Source organism: Panulirus ornatus, chromosome 25 (genome assembly GCF_036320965.1).
Source record: "Panulirus ornatus isolate Po-2019 chromosome 25, ASM3632096v1, whole genome shotgun sequence".
Taxonomy (NCBI): domain Eukaryota; kingdom Metazoa; phylum Arthropoda; class Malacostraca; order Decapoda; family Palinuridae; genus Panulirus; species Panulirus ornatus.
In genome coordinates this window covers 17,756,575-17,768,731 of record NC_092248.1, presented here as the reverse complement: position 1 = coordinate 17,768,731, position 12,157 = coordinate 17,756,575, and the positions used below count along the sequence as shown (strand labels likewise).

At 39.5% G+C, this 12,157-nt stretch overlaps 1 protein-coding gene across 1 annotated transcript in view; it reads left to right on the top strand.

The window, feature by feature from the left end:
• Positions 1-11,557, top strand: part of LOC139757328 (FMRFamide receptor-like) — a 485,916-nt gene extending 474,359 nt beyond the window's left edge. Inside the window, exons 4-5 of the mRNA XM_071677752.1 lie at positions 3,573-3,654; positions 11,525-11,557. Coding sequence (XP_071533853.1) covers positions 3,573-3,654; positions 11,525-11,557 — 115 coding nt within the window. The remainder of the gene's footprint in view (positions 1-3,572; positions 3,655-11,524) is intronic.
• The last annotated feature ends 600 nt before the right edge of the window (positions 11,558-12,157 follow it).

Here is a 12,157-nt window from a genome sequence, read left to right as displayed (position 1 = left end):
TTGACCCTCAACCCTACTGTACCTAATAACCTTGCTCTTATTCACATTTACTCTTAAATTTCTTCTTTCACACACTTTACCAAACTCAGTCACCAGCTTCTGCAGTTTCTCACATGAATCAGCCACCAGCGCTGTATCATCAGCGAACAACAACTGACTCACTTCCCAAGCTCTCTCATCCCCAACAGACTTCATACTTGCCCCTCTTTCCAAAACTCTTGCATTCACCTCCCTAACAACCCCATCCATAAACAAATTAAACAACCATGGAGACATCACACACCCCTGCCGCAAACCTAAATTCACTGAGAACCAATCACTTTCCTCTCTTCCTACACGTACACATGCCTTACATCCTCGATGAAAACTTTTCACTGCTTCTAACAACTTGCCTCCCACACCATATATTCTTAATACCTTCCACAGAGCATCTCTATCAACTCTATCATATGCCTTCTCCAGATCCATAAATGCTACATACAAATCCATTTGCTTTTCTAAGTATTTCTCACATACATTCTTCAAAGCAAACACCTGATCCACACATCCTCTACCACTTCTGAAACCACACTGCTCTTCCCCAATCTGATGCTCTGTACATGCTTTCACCCTCTCAATCAATACCCTCCCATATAATTTACCAGGAATACGCAACAAACTTATACCTCTGTAATTTGAGCACTCACTCTTATCCCCTTTGCCTTTGTACAATGACACTATGCACGCATTCCGCCAATCCTCAGGCACCTCACCGTGAGTCATACATACATTAAATAACCTTACCAACCAGTGAACAATACAGTCACCCCCTTTTTTAATAAATTCCACTGCAATACCATCCAAACCTGCTCCCTTGCCGGCTTTCATCTTCCGCAAAGCTTTTACTACCTCTTCTCTGTTTACCAAATCATTTCCCCTAACCCTCTCACTTTCCACACCACCTCGACCAAAACACCCTATATCTGCCACTCTATCATCAAACACATTCAACAAACCTTCAAAATACTCACTCCATCTCCTTCTCACATCACCACTACTTGTTATCACCTCCCCATTTGCGCCCTTCACTGAAGTTCCCATTTGCTCCCTTGTCTTACGCACTTTATTTACCTCCTTCCAAAACATCTTTTTATTCTCCCTAAAATTTAATGATACTCTCTCACCCCAACTCTCATTTGCCCTTTTTTTTTCACCTCTTGCACCTTTCTCTTGACCTCCTGTCTCTTTCTTTTATACGTCTCCCACTCAACTGCATTTTTTCCCTGCAAAAATCGTCCAAATGCCTCTCTCTTCTCTTTCACTAATACTCTTACTTCTTCATCCCACCACTCACTACCCTTTCTAATCAACCCACCTCCCACTCTTCTCATGCCACAAGCATCTTTTGCGCAATCCATCACTGATTCCATAAATACTTCCCATTCCTCCCCCACTCCCCTTACTTCCATTGTTCTCACCTTTTTCCATTCTGTACTCAGTCTCTCCTGGTACTTCCTCACACAAGTCTCCTTCCCAAGCTCATTTACTCTCACCACCCTCTTCACCCCAACATTCACTCTTTTTTTCTGAAAACCCATACAAATCTTCACCTTAGCCTCCACAAGATAATGATCAGACATCCCTCCAGTTGCACCTGTCAGCACATTGACATGCAAAAGTCTCTCTTTCGCGCGCCTGTCAATTAACACGTAATCCAATAACGCTCTCTGGCCATCTCTCCTACTTACATAAGTATACTTATGTATATCTCGATTTTTAAACCAGGTATTCCCAATCATCAGTCCTTTTTCAGCACATAAATCTACAAGCTCTTCACCATTTCCATTTACAACACTGAACACCCCATGTATACCAATTATTCCCTCAACTGCCACATTACTCACCTTTGCATTCAAATCACCCATCACTATAACCCGGTCTCGTGCATCAAAACCTCTAACACACTCATTCAGCTGCTCCCAAAACACTTGCCTCTCATGATATATATATATATATATATATATATATATATATATATATATATATATATATATATATATATATATATATATATATATATATATATATATATATATATATATATATATATATATATATATATATATATATATATATATATATATATATACATATATATATATATATATATATATATATATATATATATATATATATATATATATATATATATATATATATATATATATATATATATATATACATATATATGTGTGTGTGTGTATGCATATGTATATATTTTTTATTTTTTCTACTACTAGTGGTGTTACTCAATTCACGTGACGCCGGAAAGATGTAGATTCTCAGAGGTCTGCAGTTCCTCATTATTAGCTTATGAAAGTCTCTCTCTCTCTCTCTCTCTCTCTCTCTCTCTCTCTCTCTCTCTCTCTCTCTCTCTCTCTCTCTCTCTCTCTCTCTCTCTCTCTCTCTCCCTTCCCACTACCGTCTTTCATTCCACCCATGTCACCACTACCGTCTTTCATTCCTCCCATGTCATTATAATGAGCACCTCCTTTTCCTTGGAATTCACACAAAGGCCATGGAGGTTATCAATACTGGTGCAGATCTGAAAGGGAACTCTTCATTGAGAGTGTTATTATTTTCACTTTTTTCGTTCGCTCAAATGAACCAGATCTTCATGGAGCATATCCGAGTGTGAAGTTAATCATTATACGAAAGTTTTACCTTTTTATTATCTTAGATTATGCTTCGTAATCTTATTTATTATTACTCTTAAACATATCCAAATCTTTGTTCCCATTTTCTTATAGCTTTCCTTTATACTGGTTGTTGCTATTCTTATAGTTCGCTCGTCGATAGGAATTTTTTTGTGCGTTCTTAACAAATGAAAATTTCATTTTGAGTAATTCGTAAGTCTTCATTAGAAATCTAGGTAATTTGCAGTTGTGCTTAGGTCCAATGATTCTCTCAGTCGTGATTTTGGTGGGACTCACATGGAGACCTTGTGATGAGTTTAAAACGCTGACAAAGAATCAGAATACAGATCCTTTTTTCTTCTCGATCAAAAACGACGGTGAGGTAGAACGTGAATATCATTTGCCCAACGCTAACAACATATGTTTCTCTGTCCCACACATTGCTGTCACCATTTATGTCCTTGTTGCTGACATCATCAGCGTCTCTGTCCTCCACGTTGCTGCTACCATCTGTGACTCTGTCTTGCACGTTGCTGACACCATCTGTGTCTCTGTCTTGCACGTTGCTGACACCATCTGTGTCTGCCCTACGCATGCCTAACAACAGTCGTGTCCGCCCTTTCGCACTGTTGATACCTGCGTCTTTGTTGTACACATTGCTGACACCGTCTGTGTCTTTGTCCTACAAGCTACTCATAACATCACTGTGTCTGCACACCGCCAACGATTCCTCTTGACAAAATTTAACAGGGTCACAAACTATTGTTAACAATCCTTCTTGTCGTCATGTCCAGGGTAATACTAAACAATTTCCTCTGTATAATTGTAACTTTTCGTATATTGGTGTGTCATAAGTATTCTTCCGTGTAACATTCTTCTGTGTCTCTATGTCGGCAGGTTCTCAAGGAGGTTTCGACATCGGGACGACTTTCTCCATCTCCAGGATATTAACGGCACGCAGCCCAACGGACTCCATAAGGTAAGCAATTGTTGTGAGTACGTCTGGCTGCAATTGGCTCCATCTCATCACTGTATAGCTCCCATATTACTGGTTCTTGTACGTTCCTCGAGATTGCTACGCATATGCCTATCCGTAATTTATATCTTTCTTTTTTATTATACGTTTGTCTGTACTTAAACCTACTCGATGTAAAACTGTCTTTATGTGATTCTATTCATCCGAGATTGTTTTCACCGAGCCAGATGTTACGCACGGTTTTATGTGAATGGGTTTGGTTTCTACACCTCTGTACACACCAGACTTTACCTCTGTGCGGCTTTAACGTAAGTAATGGCGTTCAAGAATATTTGTTTGTGAAGGACGTGTGACATATAACCCATGAGGTTTGGTCTGCAAGACTTCCTGTACCATGTGGCTGTACCTCACTCATGTGCTGGTCCAACGTGTAAAAGCATCGATTCCCACCTTAATGCTAAGCTCTTTATTGATTGATTAACTATTTACTAACGTGAACCTTCCAACTCGTAATATCCCAACTATATATTTTCAGCCGAATGGCCGCCTGAATTTAATAAACCGTTCTGTATTTATCTATCTATATCCCTGGGGATAGGGGAGAAAGAATACTTCCCACGTATTCCCTGCGTGTCGTAGAAGGCGACTAAAAGGGAAGGGAGCGGGGGGCTGGAAATCCTCCCCTCTCGTTTTTTTTTTTTTTTTTTTTCTTTTTTTTTTTCCAAAAGAAGGAACAGAGAAGGGGGCCAGGTGAGGATGTTCCCTCAAAGGCCCAGTCCTCTGTTCTTAACGCTACCTCGCTATCGCGGGAAATGGCGAATAGCATGAAAAAAAAAAAAATTTATCTATCTATTGATTTACGTGATCAGGACATGCAATGGCGAAGGCAGTACCGAAGGAGATGTGAATCTAAAGAACGTGATGAGTGAAATTTGAAGGTGAGAAATTGAATGAGGAGTATGTGATGATGAGAAGCACATTTTGGGAAGATATGATAGCAAGGAAAATTGTGTAGGATATGTGATGGCAGGAAAGAAGTGGAGAGACTTGTAATAGTGATGTGAAAATCATGACTGACTTGAGATGGGGTATGTGAAAAGTCCTTAATGGGAAACATGTGACAGTGAGATATATGCGACGATCATAGAATTATAGAGTTACAACAGACATACTATGATGGTGGAAATCGTCATATGCTAGTATACACAAACAATAGCAAAATGATAGTATGTTGAAGAATAATGAGGGTGAGAAATATGTGGTGACGGGAGATGTATGGTGGAGTAAAGATAAGAGATTTAATGACAAGAGGAGTATGATGAAATGAGAATGAGATGCAGCATGATAAGAATGATTAACACCTTGCAAGAAGCAGTGTACGAATACGAAGAGTGGAAAGTGATTGGTTCCCACTGAATGTCGGTTTGCGGCAGGGGTGCGTGATGTCTCCATGGTTATTTAATTTGTTGTTAATGGGGTGGTTAGGGAGGTGAATGCAAAAGTTTTAGAGAGAAGGGCAAGTATGCAGTCTGTTGTAGATGAGAGGGCTTGGGAAGTGAGTCAGTTGTTGTTAGCTGATAATACAGTGCTGGTGGCTGATTCGGATGAGAAACTGCAGAAGTTGGTGATTGAATTTGTTGGAACTACTATTCCTGCAAACATACCCGTTCTGCTCTCCGAGATAAGTTTCTCTCCTTCCACATATTCTTCATCACCTCCTGAACCTTTGCTCCCTCCCCCACCCTGTGACTCACCTCCGCTTCCATGGCTCCATTCGCTGCAAAGTTCACTCTCAGATATCTAAAACACTTCACTTTCTCCAATTTTTCTCCATTCAAACCTACATCCCTCTTAACTTGTTTCTTATACCTACTGAAGCTAATATCCGTGCTCATATTCACATTTACCATCGACTTTCTCCTTTCACACACTTTCTCAAATCCAGTCAACAACTTCTGCAGTTTCTCACTCAAATCAGTCACTAGAGCTGTATTATCGGCAGTCAATAACTGGCTCACTTCCCAGGACTCTCATCCACAACAGACTGCATACTCGCTCCTCTCTCCAAAAATCTTCATTTTCCTCCCTAACCACTCCATCCATAGACAAATTAAACAACCATGGAAACATCATGCACCCCTGCCGTAGACCAACATTCACTGGGAACCAGTCACTCTCCTCACTTCCTACTCAGACACATGCCTTACATCCTTGGTAAATACTTTTCACTACTTCTAGCCACTTACCTCTCACACCATATACTCTTAAGACCTTCCACAAAGCATCTCTATAAACCCTATCTTATGCCTTTTCCAGATCCGTAAATGCCACATACAAATCCATCTGTTTTTCTAAGTATTTTTCATACACATTCTTCAAGGCAAGAACCTGATTCACACATCCTCTACTACTTCTGAAACCACACTGCTCTTCCCCTACTCTAATGCTCTGTACATGCTTTCACCCTCTCACTCAATACCCTCCAATATAATTTCCCAGGAACTCACAACAAACTTATGCCTCTGTAGTTTGAAAACTCACCTTTATCCCCTATGCCTTTGTACAATAGTGCTATGTATTCATTCCGCCAATCCTCAGGCACTTCACCATGATCCATACATACAACGAATATCCTTACCAACCACTCAACAACACAGTCACCCCCTAATCTGATAATTTTACTGTAATACCATCCAAACCCTCCGCCTTGCCAGATTTCATCTCCCACAAAGCTTTCACTACCATTCTCCCTGACTCCTCTCACTTAGCATACCACCTCGACAAAAACACCCTACATCTGCCACTCTATCATCGTAAAAAGCGACTAAATGGGGCAGGACTGGAAGGGCCGTAAGCCTTTCCCTTCCTCATGTCAATTTTGAAAAGAGGAAACATGAGTCAAGCGGGAAGTGCTCATCCACCTCGAAGGCTCAGACTGGGGTGTCTAAATGTGTTTGGATGTTACCAAGATGCGAAGAAAGGAAATATAAGAAGAATGTTTGAGGAACGAAACCTGGATGTTCTGGTTCTGAGTGAAACGAAGCTCATGGGTAAAGGGGAAGAATGGTTTGGAAAAGTCTTGGGAATAAAGTCAGGGTTTGGTTAGAGGACAAGAGCTAAGGAAGGAGTAGCAATACTCCTAAAGCAGAAGTTGTCGGGGTGTGAGACAGAGTGTACCGGAGTAAATTCTAGATTCATGTGGGTAAAATTGGAAAGGAATGGAGAGGGATGGTGGACTGTTGATGCTTATGCACCTGGCCATAGGAAGAACGGTCTTGAGAGGTAAGTGTTTTGAAATCAAGCAGGTTAGTGTATCAGCAGTTTTGGTGCACGAGAACTCATATTAGGTATGGATGATTCAAATTCGAAGTTTAGCAATGTGGCAGTTAAGGGTAGTATTGGTGTTCATGGAGTATTCAGTGTGGTGAATGGAACTGGTGACGAGCTTGTGAATTTGTGTGCTAAAAAAGAAAAGACTGTTGATTTGGAATACATGGTAAAAAAAGAAGAAATATACACAAGATTACGTATGTAGGTATAGGAGAGCTGGTCAAAGGTCATTATTAGATAGGCGTGTAAAAGAGACTTATCTATGTTCGTTTGCTGAGAGGGGCAGCTGGTGTGATATCTGATCGCCATCTTAAGGAGACGAAGGTGAGGATTTGTAGAGGTTTTCAAAACAGAAGAGAGAATGTCGGGAGAAGAGAGTGGTGAGAGCAAGTGAGCTTGGAAAGGAGACTTTCGTTAGGAAGCACTAGGAGAGTCTGAGTGAAGAATGGCATAATGTTAGAGCAAATGACATGAAGGGAGCGTGTGAGGAAAGTTGTGAGTTTACGGAAGCAGTAATGGCATGTGCAAGAATTGCATGGGGCATAAGAAAGGTGAGAGGTGGGCAGATTAGGAAGGGTACTGAGTGGTAAGATGAAGAAGTAAAATTGTAAGTAAAAAGAAATGGGAGACGCTTGGACGATACTAGCAAGAACGGAATGAGAATGACCGAGATATATAAGAGAATGCGGCGGGAGGTCAAAAGGAAGGTTCAAGAGTTGAGAAAAGATAGGCAAATGATAGTCGCAGTGAGAGGGTATCATTAGATTTTAAGGAAAATGAAAAGGGTTTTAGAGGGAGGTAAATTACGTTCAAAAGGCTAGAGAACATATTGGATCGTCGGTGAAGGGGAAAGGAGGGAAGTCATAACAGGTAGTGATGAAATGAGGAGATAGAGTGAGTATTTTGAAGTATTTTTGAATGTGTTTCACGTTAGAGTGGCAGATGTAGGGTGTTTTTGTTTGGTTTGGTGAAGAGAAAAAAGGTGGTGAAGTGGAGACCAAACGTGAAAAACAACAAGGATATTAAGTTCAGCAGGGTTTTCGGACAAGATAATCGGGATGCGAGTTTAAAAGGAGAAAAACTAGAGGAAGTGAAGATTTTAGATATCTGGGAATGGACTTGGCAGGGAATAGAACCAATGAAGTGGAAGTGAGTCATAAGGAAGAACAGAGTGAAAAGGATGTGGGAACGATGATGAATATGTGGAAAGAGAGAACACTATCTCGGAGAGTGAAAATGGGTAAGTTTGATAGAGGAGTAGTTCCAACAAAATTATATTGTTGAGAGAAGGGTTGATGTGCTGAAAACTAAAGCGGGATCCGAAATTGGAAATATAAGAATATATATATATATATATATATATATATATATATATATATATATATATATATATATATATATATATATATATATATATATATATATATATATATATATATATATACATATATATATATATATTTATATATATATATATATATATTTATTACAAAAGGGGGTGACTGTATTGTTGACTGGTTGGTAAGGTTATTTAATGTCTGTATGACTCATTGTGAGGTGCCTGAGGATTGGCGGACTGCGTGCATAGTGCCATTGTACAAAGGCAAAGGGGATAAGAGTGAGTGCTCAAATTACAGAGGTATAAGTTTGTTGAGTATTCCTGGTAAATTATATGGGAGGGTATTGATTGAGAGGGTGAAGGCATGTACAGAGCATCAGATTGGGGAAGAGCAGTGTGGTTTCAGAAGTGGTAGAGGATGTGTGGATCAGGTGTTTGCTTTGAAGAATGTATGTGAGAAATACTTAGAAAAGCAAATGGATTTGTATGTAGCATTTATGGATCTGGAGAAGGCATATGATAGAGTTGATAGAGATGCTCTGTGGAAGGTATTAAGAATATATGGTGTGGGAGGAAAGTTGTTAGAAGCAGTGAAAAGTTTTTATCGAGGATGTAAGGCATGTGTACGTGTAGGAAGAGAGGAAAGTGATTGGTTCTCAGTGAATGTAGGTTTGCGGCAGGGGTGTGTGATGTCTCCATGGTTGTTTAATTTGTTTATGGATGGGGTTGTTAGGGAGGTAAATGCAAGAGTCTTGGAAAGAGGGGCAAGTATGAAGTCTGTTGGGGATGAGAGAGCTTGGGAAGTGAGTCAGTTGTTGTTCGCTGATGATACAGCGCTGGTGGCGGATTCATGTGAGAAACTGCAGAAGCTGGTGACGGAGTTTGGTAAAGTGTGTGGAAGAAGAAAGTTAAGAGTAAATGTGAATAAGAGCAAGGTTATTAGGTACAGTAGGGTTGAGGGTCAAGTCAATTGGGAGGTGAGTTTGAATGGAGAAAAACTGGAGGAAGTGAAGTGTTTTAGATATCTGGGAGTGGATCTGGCAGCGGATGGAACCATGGAAGCGGAAGTGGATCATAGGGTGGGGGAGGGGGCGAAAATTTTGGGAGCCTTGAAAAATGTTTGGAAGTCGAGAACATTATCCCGGAAAGCAAAAATGGGTATGTTTGAAGGAATAGTAGTTCCAACAATGTTGTATGGTTGCGAGGCGTGGGCTATGGATAGAGTTGTGCGCAGGAGGATGGATGTGCTGGAAATGAGATGTTTGAGGACAATGTGTGGTGTTAGGTGGTTTGATCGAGTAAGTAACGTAAGGGTAAGAGAGATGTGTGGAAATAAAAAGAGCGTGGTTGAGAGAGCAGAAGAGGGTGTTTTGAAATGGTTTGGGCACATGGAGAGAATGAGTGAGGAAAGATTGACCAAGAGGATATATGTGTCGGAGGTGGAGGGAACGAGGAGAAGAGGGAGACCAAATTGGAGGTGGAAAGATGGAGTGAAAAGGATTTTGTGTGATCGGGGCCTGAACATGCAGGAGGGTGAAAGGAGGGCAAGGAATAGAGTGAATTGGAGCGATGTGGTGTACAGGGGTTGACGTGCTGTCAGTGGATTGAATCAAGGCATTTGAAGCGTCCGGGGTAAACCATGGAAAGCTGTGTAGGTATGTATATTTGCGTGTGTGGACGTGTGTATGTACATGTGTATGGGGAGGGTTGGGCCATTTCTTTCGTCTGTTTCCTTGCGCTACCTCGCAAACGCGGGAGACAGCGACAAAGTATAAAAAAAAAAAAAAAAAAAAAATATATATATATATATATATATATATATATGTATATATACATATATATATATATATATATATATATATATATATATATATATATATATATATATATATATATATATATATATATATATATATATATATATATATATATATATATATATATATATATATATATATATATATATATATATACATATATATATATATATATATATATATATATATATATATATATACATATATATATATATATATATATATATATATATATATATATATATATATATATATATATATATATATATATATATATCTTTCTTTCAAACTATTCGCCATTTCCCGCGTTAGCAAGGTAGCGCTAAGAACAGAGGACTGGGCTTCTGAGGGAATATCCTCACCTGGCCTCGTTCTCTGTTCCTTCTTTTGGAAAATTAAAAAAAAAAAAACTTCTTGAATATATATATATAAATATATATATATATATATATATATATATATATATATATATATATATATATATATTCTTATATTTCCAATTTCGGATCCCGCTTTAGTTTTCAGCACATCAACCCTTCTCTCAACAATATAATTTTGTTGGAACTACTCCTCTATCAAACTTACCCATTTTCGCTCTCCCAGATAATGTTCTCTCTTTTATATATATTTTCTTTCATACTATTCGCCATCTCCCGCATCAGTGAGGTACCGTTTAGAACAGAGGAATGGGCCCCTGAGGGAATATCCTCATCTGGCTCTCTTCTCTGTTCGTTCTTTTGGAAAAAAAAAAAAAAAAAAAGAGAGGGGAGGATTTCCAGCCTCCCGCTTCCTTCCCTTTTAGTCGCCTTCTACGACACGCAGGGAATACGTGGGAAGTATTCTTTCTCCCCTAACCCCAGGGATACCAAATGTAATTATGACCATTTTTAACATGCTATTCCAAACCTCCCCAATTTTCATTCCTCTTTTCAAGCTACTTTCACATTAGAATACTAAACCTAATGTACCTCAATGCAGTCAGAAGGTAGCTGAACTTTTGGACTTGATAACGATGCATGAAATTTTCGACTGCGTATATGATCCCCTGTAGAGAAACCAGTCAAGATATTCTTATTTATTGGGGTTGAAACATCAATAGAAGTATGGGCATGTGGAGGAAATGTATGATTGAAATTAAGAAATTTCTCATTTTTTGTGTTACTGGGATAATCTAGGCCATTGTCAGTGTTTGCTGGCTTATTCAAATTGGATGGATTTGTTTCGTCATTTCCAACCAGCATTTTGTTTTCAGCACAATGAACAAACCTAGTCAAAAACATAATGAACTGTGTTTCACTCCTATGTCTTTTGAATAAGTATAAAACATACAAATCAGCATAACCACAAAGTTTCAGTACCTTATTCTTGACATTTCTAATACCCTTAGAGGATGAATGCATACACAGGAAGAGCCGATTAAAGGGAGGTAAAGTTACAAGTAACAGAAAAAGCACCGATACAGCTGTGCATACTGTTATTAATGCCAGCCAAATCCACAGGAAGATAAAAACTTTTTCATACAATTCCATCAATGTGAGATGACATCCAATATTATCTTCTCGAGCATTGTTGACTAAGACAGAACCATCAAGCTTGCAATTTCGGGCCTGTGCAGGAAGCGGGCCGGGGTTCAGGCGCAGGATTAGACGAGATGAAGGAGGTTGTGGTGGTGGTGTTGGACTTACTTTTGGTGTTGTTGATTTTGTGTCCAAGCCCTCTGCATCATCACAGCAAAGTTCTTCTTCTTCTTCTTCCTTCTCACCCGCCACCCATTGTTGGCACATCTCTGTGTTGCCCCTGTACTGTGTTTCTGCTACTTCTTTTTCTGTGCTGCTGCTGATGCTGTCGTATGACATGCATACACGCGTGCAGGCAGGACTGTAGTAGTCAAGTGGTGCAGGCAAGCAAGGCAGTAGTAATGTGTCTGCGTCTTTGGTGTGGTTGCCTAAGGTGAAGGAAGGAAGGGTGTGGAATTTTGTGATGCACGGCTTGTCACTGATGATACCGATAGTAATAATAA